At 43.2% G+C, this 24393-nt stretch overlaps 1 protein-coding gene across 1 annotated transcript in view; it reads right to left on the bottom strand.

The window, feature by feature from the left end:
- The window catches only part of LOC122921319 (embryonic protein UVS.2-like), a 76821-nt gene extending 52979 nt beyond the window's left edge, over window positions 1–23842 (bottom strand). The window contains exons 1-3 of the mRNA XM_044271296.1: window positions 23662–23842; window positions 20437–20483; window positions 6418–6610 (exon numbers count right to left, since the gene is read on the bottom strand). Of these exons, the coding sequence (XP_044127231.1) occupies window positions 6418–6610; window positions 20437–20483; window positions 23662–23842 (421 nt within the window). The remainder of the gene's footprint in view (window positions 1–6417; window positions 6611–20436; window positions 20484–23661) is intronic.
- Window positions 23843–24393: the final 551 nt, after the last annotated feature.

Genomic DNA, 24393 nt, shown 5'->3' with positions numbered 1-24393 from the left:
ATCTGACATAAATGGCCTTTTATGCCGCTGTATATACATAAGGCAAGGACCATTCTTTGTTCTGGGTGGTGGCGGATATATGTGGGCTGGCATGAGGAAATTCAATTACACGTGGTCATCACAGGTGTTGAATTCCTCGGAGATCCATGACTCACTTATTTTAAAAAATGTGAGGTAGTCCACACTGTCGTGAGTGAGGCGAGTGCACTTATCGCTCATTATCCCCCCTGCTGCGCTAAACGTCCTTTCGGACAGGACACTGGATGAGGGGCAAGCCAAGAGTTCCATGGCAAATTGTGCCAGCTCTGGCCACAGGTCAAGCCTGCACACCCAGTAGTCAAGGTGTTCCTTACTTCTCAGAGCGTCCACATCGACCGTTAAACCGATATAGTCGGACACCCGTCGGTCTGAGGCTGGATCCGGAGGGTGGCTGTCGATGGGTTGGCTGAAAGAATGATCTCATATCCGAATTGACCAACATATCTTCAAACCACCCTCTTCTTGCAGGCGGGGTAGGATTGGTACCCGCACCTGTTTCGCTGTGGGTAAAAATTCCTCTGTCAATGCCCACAACAAAAGAATGCAGCATCTCTCGCAGCAAGGCCTGGAAATGCATTCTGCCAGCCCTCTGTGATGCTGGTAAAATGTCCGCCATTTTGTGTTTGTTCCGGGGGTCTAAGTACATTGCCACCCACTACTGGTTCTTGCCCTTTATGCTTTTTTATACGGGGGTCACTCTTCAAACACTGGAGCATGAAGGCCCCCATTTGCACTAAATTGGAAGTGGTGGAGCGCTCTAGCTCCTGCTCATCGCCCAGAGAATATTGTCCTCGGTCTCCTCCCCCCAGCCACGGACAAAATCAGGGATCCCCAAAAAGCATAAAGTCCCCCTCAAAGCCTGCTCTTCTTGCTCCTCCTCCTCCCTCCAGCCACCATCCTCTTCAGACTCCTGCTGACTTTTTTTCAGATCGAGTAGCCCCCCCCCCCCCCTTGGAATTCATTCAGCATTGCGACTTCCTCAGCTTTGAGCATGAGCAGCCAAAAAACAATATTCACAGAACCTGTCCTGCTGCAGAGTTCGTACAGGAAGTCGTTAAAGGCACGTTGCTGCTGGAGCAGCCTATCAATCATAAACAAGGTCGAGTTCCAGCGCGCTGAGCTGTCACAAATCAGATGTCTTTCATGCAGGTGGTGTTGCCGCTGAACGTCATTTTGTCCTTTTTTAGTGTGCTCAGCAGATTGGCACTGTTGTTGCACACCACTTTACCAACTGTCAAATTGAGCGAGGTTACCACTGATTGGCCTGTGACCGCAGAGCTGAAAGTAGTGCAGGACTGGTGTGGCTCTGGGCTTCCAGGCACAGTGGGCTCACCCAGTGGGCAGTAAAATATATTTACCCTCCCTGCCCGTGTTTGTAGATGTATCTTGGCACTGACACTGTGTGCCAGAGATACATTCACTTTCCGCTGAACATGGCCATATAGCTCTGGGATGCGCTTCTGGGAGAAATTTTAACTTCCGTGGATCTTCTATTGCGGTGTGCCAATGGCCACAAATTTTCTAAAGGCTTCAGAGTCTACCAGTTTATATGGCAGTAGTTGGCGGGCTAGCAATTCCGACAAGCCAGCGGTAAGCCATTGGACAAGAGGGTTATCCAGCATCATCAACTTTTTACGTTTAAACATTTGGACCACGGAAGCCTGCCTTCTTCCAGAAGAACATGACGACGGCACGGTGGAAGGTGGAGTGGAGGACAAATGGGAGGAGAGAGAAGAAGTAGAAGTGGCACTGCGAGTTCTGCCTGCTTCTCCTTCTCCTCCCTATCTGCTGCTCCATTTCTCCCTATAAACTCCACTCCTTGCCCTCTCTTGTGGGGGTGTGTCCATGTGCTGAAACGACTCAATTGGCTGTCCTGTCCCACCTGATGGATGTGTCATGGGTCAAAGTTTGGTGCAATGCAAAACAATATGGCCCATGCAAATATCGCCATATGTTCGCATGTTCGGCGAATCGCGAACGAGCAAAATTCGCTGCGAAATGATTGCCTGGCAAACTGCAAGGCCATCTCTATCTGTAATGGTCAAAAGAAGAACCTTGAGCCTGGTAGAATGATCTCTATATGTGACCACCAGGTGACTACCATGGAGATGTTTTCCAATTCGTTCAACCTTTCCGGTACGTTTCATGGTGGTATTTTTATACCATTGATAATTCTTAGACCATTGTTAATTTCATGCAAGTGTGTGAAATATGAAGAAAACAAAAGCAAATATTTTACACCTGGTTACTAAAACTTATGATTTTAAGTGTTTTTTGTGACATCTGTAGCAAAATATATTATAGAGTAGGATGTGGCTGAGAGGTTAGCATTGGTGCACTGCAGTGCTGGGGTCCTAGGTTCAAAGCCGACCAAGTACAATATCTCCTTACATGACGGGGCTCACAGGCACAGCAAGCAGTCCACAAGAAGCTCCTCATCCCTCTTCCGAGTAGGTGCTTGGCCACAGGGCCGGACTGGGGATAAAAACCAGCCCTGGAAAACATTGCATACCAGCCCCACAACATTGCGTCATTATTTACTTGTTTATAAAAAGGGAAAGCATTCATTTTAAAACACGTGTGTAAACACGAATATGAACTTTGCTCTTTTGTAGAACCTCCATTGTTTATATTATCACAGTAGACAGTTTGTAGAAGAAGAAATAGAATGAACCTTTTTGATGGCGCTGTCAGCAGGAGTCAGAGATAAGTAGGTATTGTTAACACAATACTTTTTTATTTTCAGTCAACGCGTTTCAGGGGCGGAGGGCCCCCTTCATCAGGACAATATACAACGTGACGATTGCTTCCAAGGCACGGGGCTGGAACCTAGGCAGCAGCGCAGGCACCCTGCATGCTGATCGGGCAAATCAGCACAAGCTACATATAGGTGTTGTGACTCATCACAACACCACCCGGTAAGAGTTTTCACTTACCTCTTTTACTAATTATCTTACTATACCACACATGAGGCGCTGCCTCCTATCTCTCTTTTATCATCACAGTAGACCAGCTTTTCCCAACCAGGATGCCTCCAGCTGTTGCAAAACTACAACTCTCAGCATGCTCAGACAGCGTTTACCTTTTGAGGTAAAAAGTGCAAAAATGTTATACTAAACAATAATGCACCACAGCGTCCACACGGATTAACACTCTAACACTCTCTTCAGCCTGCGCCCTGCTTGTGCCAGGCCCGAGGGGGTAGTTGTAGCTGCTGAAGCACCTCCATATCGCTATATACAAGATGTATAACTTATACCAGCTATACATATATAATTATATACAGAAGATGCCCAGGTTATACCAGCATGGTTCATACCACTATATACAAGAAGATGTATAACTTATACCAGCTGTACATATATAATTATATACAGGAGATACCCAGGTTATACCAGCATGCTCCATATCACTATATACAAGAAGATGTATAACTTATACCAGCTGTATATATATAATTATATACAGGAGATACCCAGGTTATACCAGCATGCTCCATATCACTATATACAAGAAGATGTATAACTTATACCAGCTGTACATATATAATTATATACAGGAGATACCCAGGTTATACCAGCATGCTCCATATCACTATATACAAGAAGATGTATAACTTATACCAGCTGTACATATATAATTATATATAGGAGATGCCCAGGTTATACCAGCATGGTTCATACCACTATATACAAGAAGATGTATAACTTATACCAGCTGTACATATATAGTTATATACAGGAGATGCCCGGGTTATACCAGCATGCTCCATATCACTATATACAAGAAGATGTATAACTTACACCAGCTGTACATATATAATTATATACAGGAGATACCCAGGTTATACCAGCATGCTCCATATCACTATATACAAGAAGATGTATAACTTATACCAGCTGTATATATATAATTATATACAGGAGATACCCAGGTTATACCAGCATGCTCCATATCACTATATACAAGAAGATGTATAACTTATACCAGCTGTACATATATAATTATATACAGGAGATGCCCATGTTATAGCAGCATGCTCCATATCACTGTATACAAGAAGATGTATAACTTATACCAGCTGTACATATATAATTATATACAGGAGATACCCAGGTTATACCAGCATGGTCCATATCACTATATACAAGAAGATGTATAACTTATACCAGCTGTACATATATAATTATATACAGGAGATACCCAGGTTATACCAGCATGGTCCATATCACTATATACAAGAAGATGTATAACTTATACCAGCTGTACATATATAATTATATACAGGAGATACCCAGGTTTTACCAGCATGCTCCATATCACTATATACAAGAAGATGTATAACTTATGCCAGCTGTACATATATAATTATATATAGGAGATGCCCAGGTTATACCAGCATGCTCCATATCACTATATACAAGAAGATGTATAACTTATACCAGCTGTACATATATAATTACATACAGGAGATACCCAGGTTATACCAGCATGCTCCATATCACTATATACAAGAAGATGTATAACTTATACCAGCTGTACATATATAATTACATACAGGAGATACCCAGGTTTTACCAGCATGGTTCATATCACTATATACAAGTAGATGTATAAGTTATAAATCTTCAATGGACCATGCTGGTATAGCCTGGGTATCCCCTGTATATAATTATGTATGTACAGCTGGTATAAGTTATACATCTTCTTGTATATAGTGATATGGACCCAGCATGCCCGGACAGCCTACAGGTATCAGCCTATAGCAGGGCATTGTGGGAGTTGTAGTTTTGCAACAGCTGGAGGCCCGCAGTTTGAGATGCCTGCTTTAGGGTGAGTTCACAATTCAGTTATTTGTTCAGTTATTTCCATCATTTTTTGTGAGCCAAAACCAGTAGTGAAGCCTACTCAGAGTTAAGATGTAATAGAAAGATCTGCACCTGTTCTGTGTTTTTGACCCAAACCAGGTTCGATACTACACATTTTAGGATGTTTCAAATTCTTTTACACTTAATTTGATGCCTCAATCAGTAGTTCCGGAATTGGTGCAAAATTGTGGCCTGACACTATTTCTCTTAACCTTGCAGTTAATGTTAAAGTACTGTATGTCCGACAGGCAGGTGAGGAGGAGAGATCCACTGCTTCCTCCAGTAGGCGGGCAAGTAGTGATGATGAGAGTCGCATGGGAGATGGTGTTACAAGTGGTCAGGCATGTGGCCCTGAGAAAGGTGAAGGTGACATCAGTGACGTGTAGACCGTAGTGTATTATGATGTAGCTGGGCCTTGAGTCAGCAGGGTTACAGCAGAATGAGGTCTAAAACCAAACATGCCTGGGGTAGACCACCTGCTACGCAGGAGCCTATCTGTCTGGAATAAAGTAGCAGTGCATGGTTTCACAGAGGCAGCGGGCAGTCAGCATGGAGTGGTGGTGGAGAAATGCCATATTCTGCAATTTGGGCATTTTTCATCAAGCCGTCGTGGGACATTATGTCAGCATGGCCATTTGTAGAATCTGTGGGCAGATGGTGAAGTGTGGCCAGGGTGCCAATGTTGGCACCACGGCCCTGCGTCAATACATGCAGCATCACCATAAAGTGGCCTGGGAAAACCATTGCGCTAATGTAGTGGTACAGCCTGACGCAACAACCACAGCATCACACAGTGGCCTGCACCTATTCTCCAGCAGTTAAGGCTCCACCAACTTAACAGAAGGGAGTTGTGTTTCCTTACCAGCTCCTGCTCATCCTCCTCCTACTCATCGTGATTCATGTGATGAAATTGTGAATGTAGTTTACTTCATTCTTTTTGCTGGTTTTGAATGTGTAAAATATATGAAAAGCTTCTTTGCCTATTGTGAAGAGGTAGTGTTTCTTTTTAAACCATTGACTCATGGTTTTCCAAAATCTGTATCTTTAATGTGTTGTCATCTCAGTCACCGAAACTGGCCATAACTTATATTGTTCTTCCACTTTTTGTAGAAGGAACTTTTGTACTCACAAAATATATTGCAATCAATTATTTTTTTTAATGTTCTTGTGGTTATGTTGACCATGTAGGGTGTGACTGGCCACCAGCGTACCAGAGGATCCTCCGATTGTCCCAATCTCTCACATAGTAATAGGCTTCTTATAAATCTGGGTCCCTAAGGCCTAACAGAATGTTCTCCAGTGACTTGATGAAAAATTTCCACGACGGAAAAGTAGGTTCACTGCTTACTCACGGCCACTCTGCCATCCTGCTGGCTCAGCTGCTGCCTCACGCGCAATCTGCCATCCTCTTCTCCTGATGATGATGAAGACCCCTCTTCTCCCGGCTCCCACATGCGATCGGCTACATCATCATCCACTATTGTCTGCAAGTCAGTGATGTCATCCTCACCAGTCTTAGGGCCACATGCCTGACCGCTTGCAACACCAGCTCCCACGCGACTCTCATTGTCACTACTTGCTCGCCGACCAAAGGAAGCAGGGGATCTCTCCTCCAGATCCTGGCTGGGCAGTATCTTCTGACTGTCTTCTAGAAGCTTGTCCTCGATGAAAAGCAGAGCCGAGCCGATGGCATACAATACTTCCTGAGCAAAAGGAATAGAAAATCTAAGAGGCAGGTTCAGGACATGGGGGTATAGAGCTTGTTCCCAGGCCATGCCAACTAAGCGTGGTGTCAGAGGAACCTACCGACTCCTGGCAGAGGGTATCTGATGTCACTTGAGATGAGGTAGAAGACCAGGTCAACCATTCAAGGACAGCTGGGTTGCTGTTCAAAACATGACCGCTGGATGACTCTGGCAGCTGTGGCCTGTCGCTGAGACTGCTGCTACAACCCCTTCTTCTTCTGATGCTACTTCTGCCACTTGCTAGTTCCCTTAGAAGGGCCTGTCACCTGTCTGTCATACATACTGTACTGTAACAGTAACTATAAGGGTAAAGGGTAAAGGAGCAGTAGTGTCAGGCTGAAATTTCACCTCTGAAACAAGGATGAATGGATGTACTAAACTCCTCAAAATTTTTAGTATCAGGCCGCAATTTCACTCTAATTACACAATTAGGGATTAACGGATATACTCATGTATATCACTAAATTTTAGTATGTAGCCACAATTTCACCCCAATTAGAGAATCAAGGATTAATGGATTAAATTATATATGAAAGAATGTGAAGTCCCTAAAATCTGTAGTATTAGAACACTTTTTAACCCAAATAAGTGCAGCATGGTGTAATAGAATATCTCCTATTACCCAAGCTTTACACTCTCCTATTGGTCCCTGCTCTCTTCCTATAGTGTGGATAATGCCTTCCTATTATATCCCTACACTATGAATAACCTTTCCCTGAACTGTTTAATAGTAATATTTGGTGAATAAAGTATTTTCTAAACACTGTCCCATTTGCCTGTAATGTCTTTCCCTGCACTACATTCACTCGAAAATGGCAGAGATAGGGCAGGAGGAGACATTTTATAGGGTTGTGACATCACACATGTATGTTCTAATTGACTATCTGCATGGCATTATGGGTACTTCCTCGTTCCCAGTCTTCTTACTTCTTCATTCTAACATGTGCACCATCCATTTTAGAAAAAAACGATCCATTACCACGAAGTGTGAGGAAATTTGACTTCAGGACGAATCAAACTTTTCCTGAAATTCAAATCGAATTCCACTTTGTCAACGTCGATTCGCTCATCTCTAGTGGCATATGTCTTCATATGTCTTTATTCTCAGACTACGGGAGCTTTGGATATCACTAGGCTTCCATAAACCACCCAGCCCCATCACTGGAAGAGTCCATAAAATACGGTATTAGTGACTCACCACAAAGAACTAATGACAGTGATGCAATTACATATGTCTGCACCCTGCGCAGTGGGTAACGGCTGAACATACACTTGTGAAGGTGAGATATAGATAGTGTTTTTTACAAGTATATTAGAGTTTGTAGAAGGTAGAGCGTAAAACCGTGGCTTGTCTGCCCAGAACGAAGCTTGAAGCAAGAGTGAAAAGTTAATAGAAGCTTCTACATATCTAAACTTTTTAGCAACAAATAGCTATATTCTCCATATTAGGTATTAACATGGAACACTGAGGATGTGGTGAACCAGACACTGGTGCCTTTGGATGAAAGCAGGGATCAAACAGCCGTAACGGGTGGCTACAGAAACAATGGTACCAGCGCGTTCTATTGACCAGTTACCATATTAAATGTCAAAATGGACATCATCCTAGGAAATCAGGCCGACCTTAGGGCTGAGTTGCAAACAAAAGGAAAACCTGCTGTTTTTTTATTCCTGATTTTTTGTTTTTTTGTTCAGTATGCCTATTGTCTGTTTAATTCTGTTACTTTGTACACTCGTTTATGATCTCTGAAATTATTGTGTGTGTGTGACATGTCAAAGAGAGTGTGTTTCGATGTTTAGGACCTCCCGTCATACAGTACATGTAGTTCCACCACTCATATAGGCTAACAAACCATTTATACCATGTAGCTAGGGGCGTTATGATAGTGTACACAGGAGAAGTGCCTGCTATAGGGCCCTCATTCAGAGGGGCAACACCCAGGAGTAGGGATGCAATGTATACTATAACTATACTCTACACCTAGATTATATCCAGTCACAGAACATACAGGTCCATCATATACATAATATACTTGTAGTATATGATGGATCAGCTGCGTGGTTGATGTGAGAGCCGTGGTGACTAGCCTCAGGAGGAGGCATGACATGTATACTATAACTATACTCTACACTTACATTATATCCAGTTAAACATCATACAGGTCCATCATAGACATGTGGTAAAAGATGGAGCAACTATGTGACTGATGTGAGAGCCGTGGTGACCAGGGGCGTAGCGTGGGGGGGGCCGGAGGGGCCGTTGCCCCGGGCGCCAAATTGCAGGGGGCGCCAGGCATCCGAAATTTCAATGAGGGCTACGGGAGCCTATGGCTCCCGTCCCCTCCGTTATGCCCCATAGGCTTCAGGCCACTAGGCCTGAAGCCTATAAGGCAGTAGAGGCGAGCGACGCAGGACTCGGTCACGATAACCTCACTGTGACCTCCTGCGTCGGGTCTCGCGAGATGACGCGATGACGCGGCGCAGGAAGGCACAGTGAGGCGTTCGTGACCGCCTGCGGCGGGAACAAGCGGGGATGGAGATAGGTAAGTATTTTTTTTTATGTTAACTTGCCTAATTGCAGAGGCTCTGGCGGCAGTATGGGGGGTGGGAAAGGAGAAGAGAGGACTGGAGCAGAAAGGCTTCACAGGCATTGGCACAGCAATAAGAGGGGCGATTATATTAGCAAAGAGGGGGGCCAGTACATTAATAACAGAGGGGCCAGTACATTAATAACAAAGAGGGGGACATTATATTAGCAAAGAGGGGGGCCAGTACATTTAATAATAAAAAGGGGGCCATTATATTAATAATAAAGAGGGGGCCAGTACATTATTAATAAAAAGGGGGCCATTATATTAATAATAAAGAGGGGGCCAGTACATTATTAATAAAAAGGGGGCCATTATATTAATAATAAAGAGGGGGCCAGTACATTATTATTATTAATGTAATGACCCCCTCTTCATTATTAATGTAATGACCCCCTCTTTATTATTAATATAATGGCCCCCTCTTTATTATTAATATAATGGCCCCCTCTTTATTATTAATGTAATGCCCCCTCTTTATTATTAATGTAATGGCCCCCTCTTTATTATTAATGTAATGGCCCCCTCTTTATTATTAATGTAATGCCCCCTCTTTATTATTAATGTGATGGCCACTCTTTATTATTAATATAATGGCCCCCTCTTTATTATTAATGTAATGGCCCCTCTTTATTATTAATGTAATGACCCCCTCTTTATTATTAATGTAATGACCCCCTCTTTATTATTAATGTGATGGCCCCTCTTTATTATTAATGTGATGACCCCCTCTTTATTATTAATGTAATGACCCCCTCTTTGCTAATATAATGGCCCCCTCTTTGTTATTAAAGAGGGGGCCAGTACATTAATAATAAAGAGGGGGCCATTATAATATACAGGGGGAATGAAAGCTATCTGTCTGGCTCTAGCTCAGTATTGGGGGGCAGCAGGATGACAGTGTTGAAGGAAGGAGAGCATGATAGTAAAGTGAGGAACCTAAATTTTTTTCGGTGAAACTCTGCAGAGACGAGAAGCGGCTGAAAGAAGTTATCATGGCGGTCTTATCTCTGAATGAAGACGTCGAGGAGAGTCTACATCACAGGAGACGTCACTGGATGTAACAGGTATGGTGCGGTATTCTACTGTAATAATAATGTCCATCCACATATCTGTTTCATGGTAGGGTTGGGGGAGAAGATTGAGAATTTGGCCCATACTGCCGCATTCTGGCCCCAGACTTCAGGTCACACTGTACGTGTTCAGAATTCTGGGGCCTCACACCCATCTACTACATTATCTGTACTCAGAGTTATCACTGTGTTATCTGTGGTGTTACATAGGACTGCTAGTGATCTACTACAGTATCTGTTAAAAGTGGCGTGCCTGGGGTAGGCGCGGGGGGGGGGGGGGGCGCAATTTTTGGCTTGCCCCGGGTGCTGGCAACCCACGCTACGCCACTGGTGGTGACTAGCCTCAGGAGGATGCGTGACATGTATACTATAACTATACTCTACACTTACATTATATATCTTATGCTATATATGTGTCATTCACAGATATCCCCCATAAGTGCGTCATCCACAGATATCCCCCATAAGTGCGTCATCCACAGATATCCCCCATAAGTGCGTCATCCACGGATATCCCCCATAAGTGCGTCATCCACAGATATCCCCCATAAGTGCGTCATCCACAGATATCCCCCATAAGTGCCCTCCACAGATATCCCCCATAAGTGCGTCATGCACAGATATCCCCCATGAGTGCGTCATGCACAGATATCCCCCATAAGTGCGTCATCCACAGATATCCCCCATAAGTGCGTCATCCACAGATATCCCCCATAAGTGCGTCATCCACAGATATCCCCCATAAGTGCGTCATCCACAGATATCCCCCATAAGTGCCCTCCACAGATATCCCCCATAAGTGCGTCATGCACAGATATCCCCCATGAGTGCGTCATGCACAGATATCCCCCATAAGTGCGTCATCCACAGATATCCCCCATAAGTGCCCTCCACAGATATCCCCCATAAGTGCGTCATCCACAGATATCCCCCATAAGTGCGTCATCCACAGATATCCCCCATAAGTGCATCATCCACAGATATCCCCATAAGTGCGTCATCCACAGATATCCTCCATAAGTGCGTCATCCACAGATATCCCCCATAAGTGCGTCATCCACAGATATCCCCCATAAGTGCGTCATCCACAGATATCCCCCATAAGTGCGTCATCCACAGATATCCCCCATAAGTGCGTCATCCACAGATATCCCCCATAAGTGCGTCATCCACAGATATCCCCCATAAGTGCGTCATCCACATTACATCCACATCTGCAGACACGTTTAATAAAAGTAAAAAATGATAAAGATAAAATTAAATTATAATCAAGATCCAAATAAAAGAAAGTACATATAAAAGTATGTAAAAACACACTCTGGGCTCGTGCCCACGAATGTAAGGGCGCCGTGCCTGTGCTACAGACCGCAAATAGCGGTCCACGGGGCAGCTGCATGAGGATCGCGGACCCATTCACTTGAATGGGGTTCGCGATCCGCATCCGACTGCCCGCACCGCAAAAAAGTAGCGCATGCTGAAGCGAATGGGTCCATGATGTGGGCTGCACACATTATGGACCCATTCACTTCAATGGGTCCAGGATCCGGGATATGAGAGCTACAGTGTGCTTCTGGCTGTGCCTCCGCACCGCAAAAAAGTAGTGCAGTAAAAATACAAACATATAGTGACCAATATAGAGTCCACAATCACAGCACCATCACCAGTCCACCCCCCGACGCGCGTTTCGCGGTCTGCTTCCTCAAGGGGCAGTGACTGGAATGATGGTGGTACAAAACTTATATAGGGCAGAAATTGGGAGTAATCTGACCATGTGATCAGTTGTTATCCAATAGGCTTAGCTCATTTGGAGAATGAAAGGTGGGATGTAATTGGTTGCTATGGGAATCTGGGGCAGTTCTCTTTTACAGCAGTTTAAGAAATCCTCCAACTACATTTCCTTATGCAGAAGCTGATACTGCACTGGTACAAGACGTGTGAGGTAATAATACTCCCATATATGATTTTGAAGCTGATACTACACCAGTACATGATGTGTGAGGTAATAATACTCCCATATATAATGTAGAAGCTGTTACGGCACCAGTACATGATGTGCGAGGCAATAATACTGCCATGTATGATGTAGAAGCTGATACTACACCAGTAAATTATGTGTGAGGTATTAAAACTCCATATATGATGTAGAAACTTATACTACACCAGTGCATAATGTGTGAGGTAATAATACCCCCATATATGATGTAGAAGCTGATACTACACATTACATGATGTGTGAAGTAATAATACCCCCATATATGATGTAGAAGCTGATACTATACAGTACATGATTTGTGAGGTAATAATACCCCCATATATGATGTAGAAGCTGATACTACACACTACATGATGTGTGAGATAATAATACCCCCATATATGATGTAGAAGCTGATAATACACCAGTACATGATGTATGAGGTAATAATAGTCCCATGTATGATGTAGAAGCTGATACTACACTAGTACAAGACATGTGAGGTAATAATACCCCCATATATGATGTAGAAGCTGATACTACACCAGTACATGATGTGTGAGGTAATAATACTCCCATGTATGATTTAGAAGCTGATATTATATTAGTACAAGACATGTGAGGTAATAATTCTGCCAAATATGATGTAGAAGCTGATACTACATCAGTACATGATGTGTGAGGTAATAATACTCCCATGTATTATGTAGAAGCTGATACTACACCAGTACATGATGTGTGAGGTAATAATACTCCCATATATAATGTAGAAGCTGATACTACACCAGTACATGATGTGCGAGGCAATAATACTGCCATGTATGATGTAGAAGCTGAAACTACACTAGTACAAGATGTGTGAGGTAATAATACTGCCATCTATGATGTAGAAGCTGATACTACACCAGTACATGATGTGTGAGGTAATAATACTCCCATATATAATGTAGAAGCTGATACTGCACCAGTACATGATGTGCGAGGCAATAATACTGCCATGTATGATGTAGAAGCTGAAACTACACTAGTACAAGATGTGTGAGGTAATAATACCCCATATATGATGTAGAAGCTGATACTACACCAGTACATGATGTGTGAGGTAATAATACTCCCATATATGATTTTGAAGCTGATACTACACCAGTACATGATGTGTGAGGTAATAATACTCCCATATATAATGTAGAAGCTGATACGGCACCAGTACATGATGTGCGATGCAATAATACTGCCATTTATGATGTAGAAGCTGATACTACACCAGTAAATTATGTGTGAGGTATTAAAACTCCATATATGATGTAGAAACTTATACTACACCAGTGCATAACGTGTGAGGTAATAATACCCCCATATATGATGTAGAAGCTGATACTACACATTACATGATGTGTGAGGTAATAATACCCCATTATATGATGTAGAAGCTGATACTACACAGTACATGATGTGTGAGGTAATAATACCCCCATATATGATGTAGAAGCTGATACTACACAGTACATGATGTGTGAGGTAATAATACCCCATTATGTGATGTAGAAGCTGATACTACACAGTACATGATGTGTGAGGTAATAATACCCCATTATGTGATGTAGAAGCTGATACTACACAGTACATGATGTGTGAGGTAATAATACCCCATTATGTGATGTAGAAGCTGATAATACACCAGTACATGATGTGTGAGGGAATAATACTCCATTATATGATGTAGAAGCTGATAATACACCAGTACATGATGTGTGAGGTAATAATACCCCATTATATGATGTAGAAGCTGATAATACACCAGTACATGATGTGTGAGGGAATAATACTCCATTATATGATGTAGAAGCTGATAATACACCAGTACATGATGTGTGAGGTAATAATACCCCATTATATGATGTAGAAGCTGATAATACACCAGTACATGATGTGTGAGGGAATAATACTCCATTATATGATGTAGAAGCTGATACTACACAGTACATGATGTGTGAGGTAATAATACCCCATTATGTGATGTAGAAGCTGATACTACACAGTACATGATGTGTGAGGGAATAATACTCCATTATATGATGTAGAAGCTGATACTACACCAGTACATGATGTGTGAGGTAATAATACCCCCATATATGATATAGAAGCTGATACTACACCGGTACATGATGTGTGAGGTAATAATACCCCCATATATGATGTAGAAGCTGATACTACACCAGTGCATGATCTAAGAACATTTAGACACATCCATAAAGCTGGCATGCAGGCAGCAAACACAAACGTGGAGGTTTGGAGGTTGGTTTCAAATGAAAAATAAAAGTTTGGACTTTTCTTTAAATATATTGTTTCTTGGTCTCCACTAAGGGAGGCCACTATTTATTGTATTTCCATAGCACAAATAATACTTTCATTCACCTCTTACCACCCAGCTGCTTTTTTCTGGAGAACAAGGACCCCCATCATATAACGGCATTGGTTGGTCTCGAACCCACACTATTGAAAGACACCAGTGCTGACCACTGAGCCACCATGGAGGACATAGGACACATAATGACCCAACCATAACTATAACCAGTAAATAAGACACCAACCACTTTATTGGAGAAATTAGGCCGTGTTGCTTTATTATGGGGTTACCAAAATTTAATGAACCAGTGAATCTTTAATAAACCATGAAACAAGATCAAGTATTAGACCAATAAAACCAATGACCACCAAGCCCACCCAGCATTAGCTAGGTGACTTTTACCCCCTAATAAGCAACACGAAGGGTTTTCGGGGCTCAGGTCCGGATCTTCTTAACACTGCAGCAGCTGATAGCGACGTCCCGTCTTTTATTTCCACAGGGTTCAAGCCACAGAACTGCTTCTCCAATCAGCTGGTGAGGATTTTCCCGCCGCTGTACATCTGGCCAATCATCTTCTTGACATCTGACAGCTGTCAAAATCCAACATCTGACAGGACCAGCGGGATCCGGATAAAACCAGGTAAGACCTGTCAACATAAGAGGGGAGGGGGAGCAACTACACAGAAAATACTGAAACCGCCAGAATATTAAAACCACCTGACAGGAAAGTGCCCATGTGTCCCCCAAGCGATCCGCTCTGGGGGGCCCCTGCATTCTGCTTATTACTAGCAGGTTCCAGGAGATAAATGAAAACATGAACCAGCAATGAGAGGAGAGCCTTCAGGTGATGAGCTGTCTAATAGTTCCAGGGGTTCTCAATGTTCCCTGGTCACATACATGAACCAAGTACCCCAAGGCTATGATCATGCCCTGCGCTGCCTATAAGAAGCACAGCATGAGCACACTGTCAGCACTGTCCCTATTAAAGGCATGGTAGCCCTAGGGTACACGTAGCGCAGGTTTGATCATAGCAGGCAAATGGCAATATCTACTAAATGATACAAAAAACAGTAAGCAAACCCTCTGGAAGGATCATTTCACCTGCCCTAACCCGTGATGGAGCAGGGGCTTATTCCCCCTGACGCCAATGCCACGCATGCACGATTGGCCGGACTGAGCATGCAGGTGTACAGGACAGATGGGAGTACCAGCTGAAGTAAGAGAGAAGGGATGTCTCCACCACAATGTCACTTTACATGCTCTTCAGGGTCTGTGGAAAGCAGGGTGATACGTCTTACTTGCGGCCATTAGTAGCTGGTATCTTCTGGGACTGGGAACGGATAGGACCTGAGTGGTCGGATAATGTGCAGCTTCTTCGTGGAAGGTTTTATTATTCTTCACACTTATCCCCTTTTCCAGATTTTCTGTGTAGGAAACGACAATCCTTCAGAAACCGCTGGATGATAGGAGAAAATCTAGATAATACCCCCCCCCCCCCCCATGCACTATAAAGTACAGGAATATATATAGTCATCACCATATAAAAGTACGAGGAGCAAAAGAGGGAGCTGGATAAAGAACCACTTATTCCTCAAGATGGAGTACTGTCAAAGTGTGCCCCCATATAGAGCAAGCCAAAGTGTGCCCCATACCCATATAGTGTAAGACACAGTGTGCCCCCATATAGTGTAAGACACAGTGTGCCCCCATATAGTGTAAGACACAGTGTGCCCCCATATAGTGTAAGACATAGTGTGCCCCCATATAGTGTAAGACACAGTGTGCCCCCATATAGTGTAAGACAGTGTGATGCCATATAGAGAAAGCCACAGTGTGCCCCCGTATAGTGCAAGCCACAGTGTGCCCCCGTATAGTGCAAGACACAGTGTGCCCCCGTATAGTGCAAGACACAGTGTGCCCCCATATAGTGTAAGACACAGTGTGCCCCCATATAGTGTAAGACACAGTGTGCCCCCATATAGTGTAAGACACAGTGTGCCCCCATATAGTGTAAGACACAGTGTGCCCCCATATAGTGTAAGACACAGTGTGCCCCATATAGTGCAATGCACAGTGTGCCCCCATATAGTGTAAGACACAGTGTGCCCCCATATAGTGTAAGACACAGTGTGCCCCATATAGTGCAATGCACAGTGTGCCCCCATATAGTGTAAGACACAGTGTGCCCCCATATAGTGTAAGACACAGTGTGCCCCCATATAGTGTAAGACACAGTGTGCCCCCATATAGAGAAAGCCACAGTGTGACCCATATAGTGTGATTATTTACAGTTGGTCACTAGACCATTGATGTCTCTAGGTTGACACTTGTTATTTTGATACTAAAATGTAACATTTATTGCTTGTCCATAAAATTTACTGGAACTACATTAAAATGATCAGCTGTGCCTGCTATGTCACTGGCTATCATCCATCTGTAATTAGGATATTATACTAAAGTAGTACCACTACAGGGCGACCTTCAGTTATAACTGTGTGTCTGTTTACAGTGTTGCCGCTTAGAATCCTCCGTGCTTTGTTTTAGTGCACGCTGTTAATTCCACAGTGCGCTGCCTCCCAACAGTGACTGCTCCTCTAGTGTTTACTTGATTCCTATATCAAATTGCTCTGCTTAGCATGGCTCACGCTGGCTAAAACACAAATTATTTACTCTCTGCCCCCCAACATGTTTCGCCAAATACCTTGGCGTCTTCAGGGGTATGGGCAGTGAATGTGTTGGGGGCTGGACCGGGCTTTTAAAACCTCCCTAATCGCGTCACTGTTGCGCTAGCTAATATGTATCTGTTTTAATTTTAGGTCCGGCTGGCCAGCCAATCACTATTCGCTTTTCATATAAATAAAAAAAACAACAAAAAAAAAAAAACAGATGAGCATTACTGGGATCAAACTTAACTTCACAAGAGAAAGTAGATTTGGATAGTCTGATGAAAGTCAATAATTTAGACATCAAACCCTCAGACAAGGGCGGCAACATAGTGCTCCTCAAAAAGGAGCACTATGTACACATGGTGATGGCCCTACTGGAAGATACGAACACGTATCGACCACTGAAAGAAAACCCTACAGAGAAATTTAAACAAGATCTGAAAGTAATCTTAGATCAAGCGAAAGAGAGTAGTGTTGAGCGAACTTTTGTTTTAAGTTCGGCGTCTAAAGTTCGGGTTTGGGTTATCGAAGAATCGCGTTATGGATTCCACTACCACATAGTCCGTGGTAGCAGAATCCTTAACGTCATTTTTCGATAACCCGAACCCGAACTTTAGACGCCGAACTTAAAACAAAAGTTCGCTCAACACTAAAAGAGATAGATCTCATCACCGAAGAAGAACTGAAAGTGCTTTATAACCCCCATCCAACCATAGCTACTTTCTACGCTATCCCGAAGGTGCATAAAAGACGTGACCCTATACCAGGGAGGCCCATAGTGTCAGGCAACCAAAGTCTGTGTGAGGGGATCAGTGGCTATGTGGACCAGATGATATCCCCATTTGTATCTAGTTTATCCTCATATTTGAAAGACACTAAAGACACGCTGACGAAGCTCCAGGGCATTCGGGTCAACAAAAGGACTTTAATAGCGAGTCTGGATGTAGAGGCTCTCTACACCAGCATTAAACACGATCTGGGCCTAGAAGCAATTAGATATTATTTAAACACTAAAGGCACACAATTCCAAGACCGCAATAATTTTGTTTTGTCACTATTACAGTTTTTGTTAACACATAATTACTTTATATTTAACGGTAAGTTTTATTTACAGATCACCGGGACAGCTATGGGGACGACCTGTGCACCTAGCTTTGCAAATTTATTCATAGGGTGGTGGGAGGAACGTACAGTATTTACAGAAGAAAATCATCAATTCACAAATCACATACTTTACTTGTGTCGCTTTATAGATGATATTTTAATTTTGTGGGAGAGCACGAGCACAAATTTCCTTGAGTTTGTCAAGGAACTTAATGAGAATTCACTAGGCCTAAAATTCACCGTGGAAATAGATGAGAGAACAATTCATTTTTTAGACCTTACGATTGCCCTGGAGGATGACGGCAGCATTAATACTACTATATATAGGAAGCCTACCTGTACTAAAAGCCTACTACACTGGCAAAGTCATCATCCTACTACCCTTAAAAAAGGAATTCCCATTGGGCAATACCTTCGGGCAAAACGAAATTGCTCCAGAGGAAGAGTGTAGGCTCCTTTATGATAGATTTTTATCAAGAGGATATCCGAAAAAGACCCTACACTATGCATATAATCGGGCCAAGAAAAGCGATAAAACTACTTTACTTCTTAGTAGCAAACAATCTGGAAATCAAAATAAGAACGTAATACGAGGCATAGGCAACTACGACGGGCAACATGAAAAGATACGCAGTATTTTAGGACGACATTGGCATATACTGCTCTCAGATGATGAACTGCAGGAGACCATTACCACAAAGCCAGCTATTACATATAGGAGGGGGCAAAATATAAAGGAAAAATTAGTGCATAGTCACTTTACCCATAGCAGAGAACAAGACAGATCTACGTGGCTTCGGACGGTGGGGTCGTACCCCGGTGGTGACTGCAGTTTCTGTGGAAAAATGATACCAAGAAAAGATTTTTTAAATCCAGTTGACAACAAAAGATATCAGATCAAAGAATATATAAACTGTAAATCAATGGGAGTAATATATGCCATACAATGTGGCTGTCCGAAAATCTATGTGGGTAAAGCCACACAAGAACTTAGAAGGCGCATCTCTAAACACCTCAGCACCATCAATACCATCAGTGATACACCCCTCTCGAGACATATACATAATAAACATAATGGAAATATTCAGAGTTTACAAGTATGGGGTATTCAAAAACTTAAAGGGGTTGTCCGGGTTCAGAGCTGAACCCGGAAATACCCTTATTTTCACCCCGGCAGCCCCCCTGAGCCTAGCATCGGAGCATCTCATGCTCCAATGCGCTCCCGTGCCCTGCGCTAAATTGCGCAGGGCACAGGCTTTTTTGTTTTCAATAACACACTGCCGGGCGGTAACTTCCGCCCAGCAGTGTGTTCGGTGACGTCACCGGCTCTGAGGGGCGGGCTTTAGTCTGCCCTAGCCGTTTTACTGGCTAGGGCAGAGCTAAATCCTGCCCATCAGTGCCGGTGACGTCACCGGGTTTCCTGTCAGCCCCATGGAGAGCCCCGGTACGTCACCGGAACTTCTAAAAATGCCTTTGCCCTGTGCAATTTAGCGCAGGGCAAAGGAGAGCATCGGAGCATGAACTGCTCTGATGCTCATGTCAGGGGGGCTGCGGGGTGAAAATGGAGGGATGTCCGGGTTCAGCTCTGAACCCGGACAACCCCTTTAAGTTAGGCCCAAGAATGGGCAACATGGATAAGAGGCTACAACAGGAAGAAACCCGATGGATATATCACCTGGGTAGCCTAACCCCGCATGGTCTGAATGAGGGCTTTACCTATGCTTCATTTCTTTGAGAGATTCCAATAATTTCCTCAAAAACTAAAATGTATTATAGAGTAATTAACTTTAGAACTATACAATAATTAACAGAGGGGCAGGGTAACCGGTTATGTAAAACCCGTAATATAACCAAGCAATAATGCATCTATTTATAAAAATCTAATCATAAGGAGGATCCCCAGAAAATAAAATATAAAGTAATAATCCAAAATATGTATAAAATAAAATATATATATATATAATAAAAAATAAAAAAATCTAAAACATAAGATAGTATAAAACAAAATATAGCAAAGAATATATATATACCTACTTGGAGAGCTCCATATGAGATACAGCGAGGCTGGGCACTTCGAAAATCTGCAAAAACATATAGAAAAACATATATAAAATTTTTTCCAACAATGTATTAGAGAGTATAGGTCTGGCTGAGCGGTAGGTACACGTCAGTACTTATACTAAAAGTGAAATAACAATATCAGCAGTTAAGAAGAGAGAGAACTGTATTACTCAATCCAGTCCCAGCAAGATCCAGATATGGGATGTAAGACACAAATAAGTGGGAAGATTCCACATTTGAATGATCTATATAGGCGTATATCTGGGGACTCTATGCATATAGAGCAATATATAGAAGAGTGGTCCAGGAAGAGATAAGATCTCACACTCTAGTGAGCCTATATGTACCTGTGGCACTGGGCAGTTGAATGATGACAAAAAACACTCAGTGACAACTCTGTTGCTTATAGTAAAATCGGAATGTGCATAGACAACGACCATGCAAGCATCTGACAAGTTATAGTCCAGTCATGTACAGGAGGAATGATGGCAAATCTCTCAGCAACGAAGCCCAGCACATGCGCAATAGAGGACATATACAGGGAGTGCAGAATTATTAGGCAAATGAGTATTTTGACCGCATCATCCTCTTTATGCATGTTGTCTTTCTCCAAGCTGTATAGGCTCGAAAGCCTACTACCAATTAAGCATATTAGGTGATGTGCATCTCTGTAATGAGAAGGGGTGTGGTCTAATGACATCAACACCCTATATCAGGTGTGCATAATTATTAGGCAACTTCCTTTCCTTTGGCAAAATGGGTCAAAAGAAGGACTTGACAGGCTCAGAAAAGTCAAAAATAGTGAGATATCTTGCAGAGGGATGCAGCACTCTTAAAATTGCAAAGCTTCTGAAGCGTGATCATCGAACAATCAAGCGTTTCATTCAAAATAGTCAACAGGGTCGCAAGAAGCGTGTGGAAAAACCAAGGCGCAAAATAACTGCCCATGAACTGAGAAAAGTCAAGCGTGCAGCTGCCAAGATGCCACTTGCCACCAGTTTGGCCATATTTCAGAGCTGCAACATCACTGGAGTGCCCAAAAGCACAAGGTGTGCAATACTCAGAGACATGGCCAAGGTAAGAAAGGCTGAAAGACGACCACCACTGAACAAGACACACAAGCTGAAACGTCAAGACTGGGCCAAGAAATATCTCAAGACTGATTTTTCAAAGGTTTTATGGACTGATGAAATGAGAGTGACTCTTGATGGGCCAGATGGATGGGCCCGTGGCTGGATTGGTAAAGGGCAGAGAGCTCCAGTCCGACTCAGACGCCAGCAAGGTGGAGGTGGAGTACTGGTTTGGGCTGGTATCATCAAAGATGAGCTTCTGGGGCCTTTTCGGGTTGAGGATGGAGTCAAGCTCAACTCCCAGTCCTACTGCCAATTTCTGGAAGACACCTTCTTCAAGCAGTGGTGCAGGAAGAAGTCTGCATCCTTCAAGAAAAACATGATTTTCATGCAGGACAATGCTCCATCACACGCGTCCAAGTACTCCACAGCGTGGCTGGCAAGAAAGGGTATAAAAGAAGAAAATCTAATGACATGGCCTCCTTGTTCACCTGATCTGAACCCCATTGAGAACCTGTGGTCCATCATCAAATGTGAGATTTACAAGGAGGGAAAACAGTCCACCTCTCTGAACAGTGTCTGGGAGGCTGTGGTTGCTGCTGCACGCAATGTTGATGGTGAACAGATCAAAACACTGACAGAATCCATGGATGGCAGGCTTTTGAGTGTCCTTGCAAAGAAAGGTGGCTATATTGGTCACTGATTTGTTTTTGTTTTTGAATGTCAGAAATGTATATTTGTGAATGTTGAGATGTTATATTTGTTTCACTGGTAAAAATAAATAATTGAAATGGGTATATATTTGTTTTTTGTTAAGTTGCCTAATAATTATGCACAGTAATAGTCACCTGCACACACAGATATCCCCCTAAAATAGCTAAAACTAAAAACAAACTAAAAACTACTTTCAAAAATATTCAGCTTTGATATTAATGAGTTTTTTGGGTTTATTGAGAACATGGTTGTTGTTCAATAATAAAATTAATCCTCAAAAATACAACTTGCCTAATAATTCTGCACTCCCTGTACGGCTGCCTGAATACATCGAGTAAGTGCAGTAAACTACAATACCTGGAGGAAAATAACATCAAATATCCAGATTTGTGCGCCGATGAAAAATATGCAGCGAATGGACAAGTATAAAGTATCAGAATGCGCTCTGAAGGCGATGAGTCAACTCGTAACCTGACGCATGCGCACTGACAGCAGGAGAGAGCGCAACTGGAGTATAAGTATCAGCATAAAGTCCGCACGCAAGCATGTAAGGCGCAGCCGAATGGTCATTGGCCAGAAAAGAGTAGGACGGCCCACTCGTCAAGTGCTCTATGAAAAGCGAATAGTGATTGGCTGGCCAGCCGGACCTAAAAGTAAAACAGATACATATTAGCTAGCGCAACAGTGACGCGATTAGGGAGGTTTTAAAAGCCCGGTCCTGCCCCCAACATATTCACTGCCCATACCCCTGAAGACGCAAAGGTATTTGGCGAAACATGTCGGGCACAGAGAGTAAATAATTTGTGTTTTAGCCAGCGTGAGCCATGCTAAGCAGCTCTGAAGATATAGATTAGGCAAATGGTCGTCCTGAAGCTGAAGGAAGTTGGCGAGAGAGTGCCAAACGTAAGCCAGAAGGTGTTTGTCAAGATGATGGTCCTGGACCAGTGCTTTTCAAAAGCTGAAATAGTAAGCATCCAGTCATTCATTGCTGGGATGTTTTACATTACGTTTGCAAGCGCTACTGGGAGATGATTAAGGGTACAGTCACACAACCATATTTATGGGTCCCCATCCATTCCGCAATTTTGTGGAACAGATGCGAACCCATTAATTTCAACAGGGCCGCAAAAGATTTGTCTGGTCATTTCAATAGAGCCGCAAAAGATTGTGGACAAGAATAGTATTTCTATCATAGTGCTGGCCGTATGCGTTCCGCAAAATGCGAAACATGTATGGCCGGTATCTGTTTTATGGATCTGCAATTTGCAGAGCACAAAACACATATACATGAATGTACCCTAAAGCTGTAAAGCCAGACTACCCTTTCAGCGGCTTTGTGGACCACTGTCCAATTCAGAGGAAAAGACACTGTTTCCATGTGGATTCCACACATCCCTAGAAAAGATATTGTTACCTTCTTGAAGCATTTCTGCACCATGGTTAGGGATCGCAGCCACATCTTGCATAGAAATTCTTGCTGGCTTCTGGACCGGCAAATGATCTGTCATTGTCTGTTCAAACAAGGACTCCAAAGCCCCATATGGAGTAGAGCACCTGTCCCAATCATTTTCCTTGGGCATTACTTCAGGACTCATCTTTTACCCCAACATGCCACAGATTTGCAGGAAATGCAGCAAGTAGGGTCACAGTATGAAGGACTGCACAGAGGCCACCTGCAGGGCATAAATCCAAGGACTGTCTCAGTAAGACCGCCTGCAACCACTGCAGACAGGCAGCCCATATCTACAAGGACTGTCACAAGAAGGCCACGACATATGCTTCGGTTCTGCCAACTAAAAAAATTGTGTGGCCTACTCAAAGGGATTGAGCAAATGGCACCTTTAACGCATGATCTGCCACTGGCTAACTTGGAAGTTACACCAGAGAGTACACCTGTCTGTCTGCTGCATTAAGAAATTGTTGACCGTCTTCCTCTTCTTGTACAGTCGGTCTAACATATGGAGCTTGCCTTCTCCATATAGATGTTGGGGAAGATCGTTTGGCTTTTGCAGCTCAAGGAGGGCATGTTTGTGCATTCACTTTAGCCTCTCTTATCATGCAAGTTTCCTGGACATTTTTAACTGTTCTTGCAGTTCATTGGAAGACTTGAGGAACCGGGTGACAATGAGATTGAGATTCAAGACGT

The sequence above is a fragment of the Bufo gargarizans genome, chromosome 11 (assembly GCF_014858855.1).
Source record: "Bufo gargarizans isolate SCDJY-AF-19 chromosome 11, ASM1485885v1, whole genome shotgun sequence".
Taxonomy (NCBI): domain Eukaryota; kingdom Metazoa; phylum Chordata; class Amphibia; order Anura; family Bufonidae; genus Bufo; species Bufo gargarizans.
This window is presented reverse-complemented; position numbering and strand designations above follow the sequence as displayed.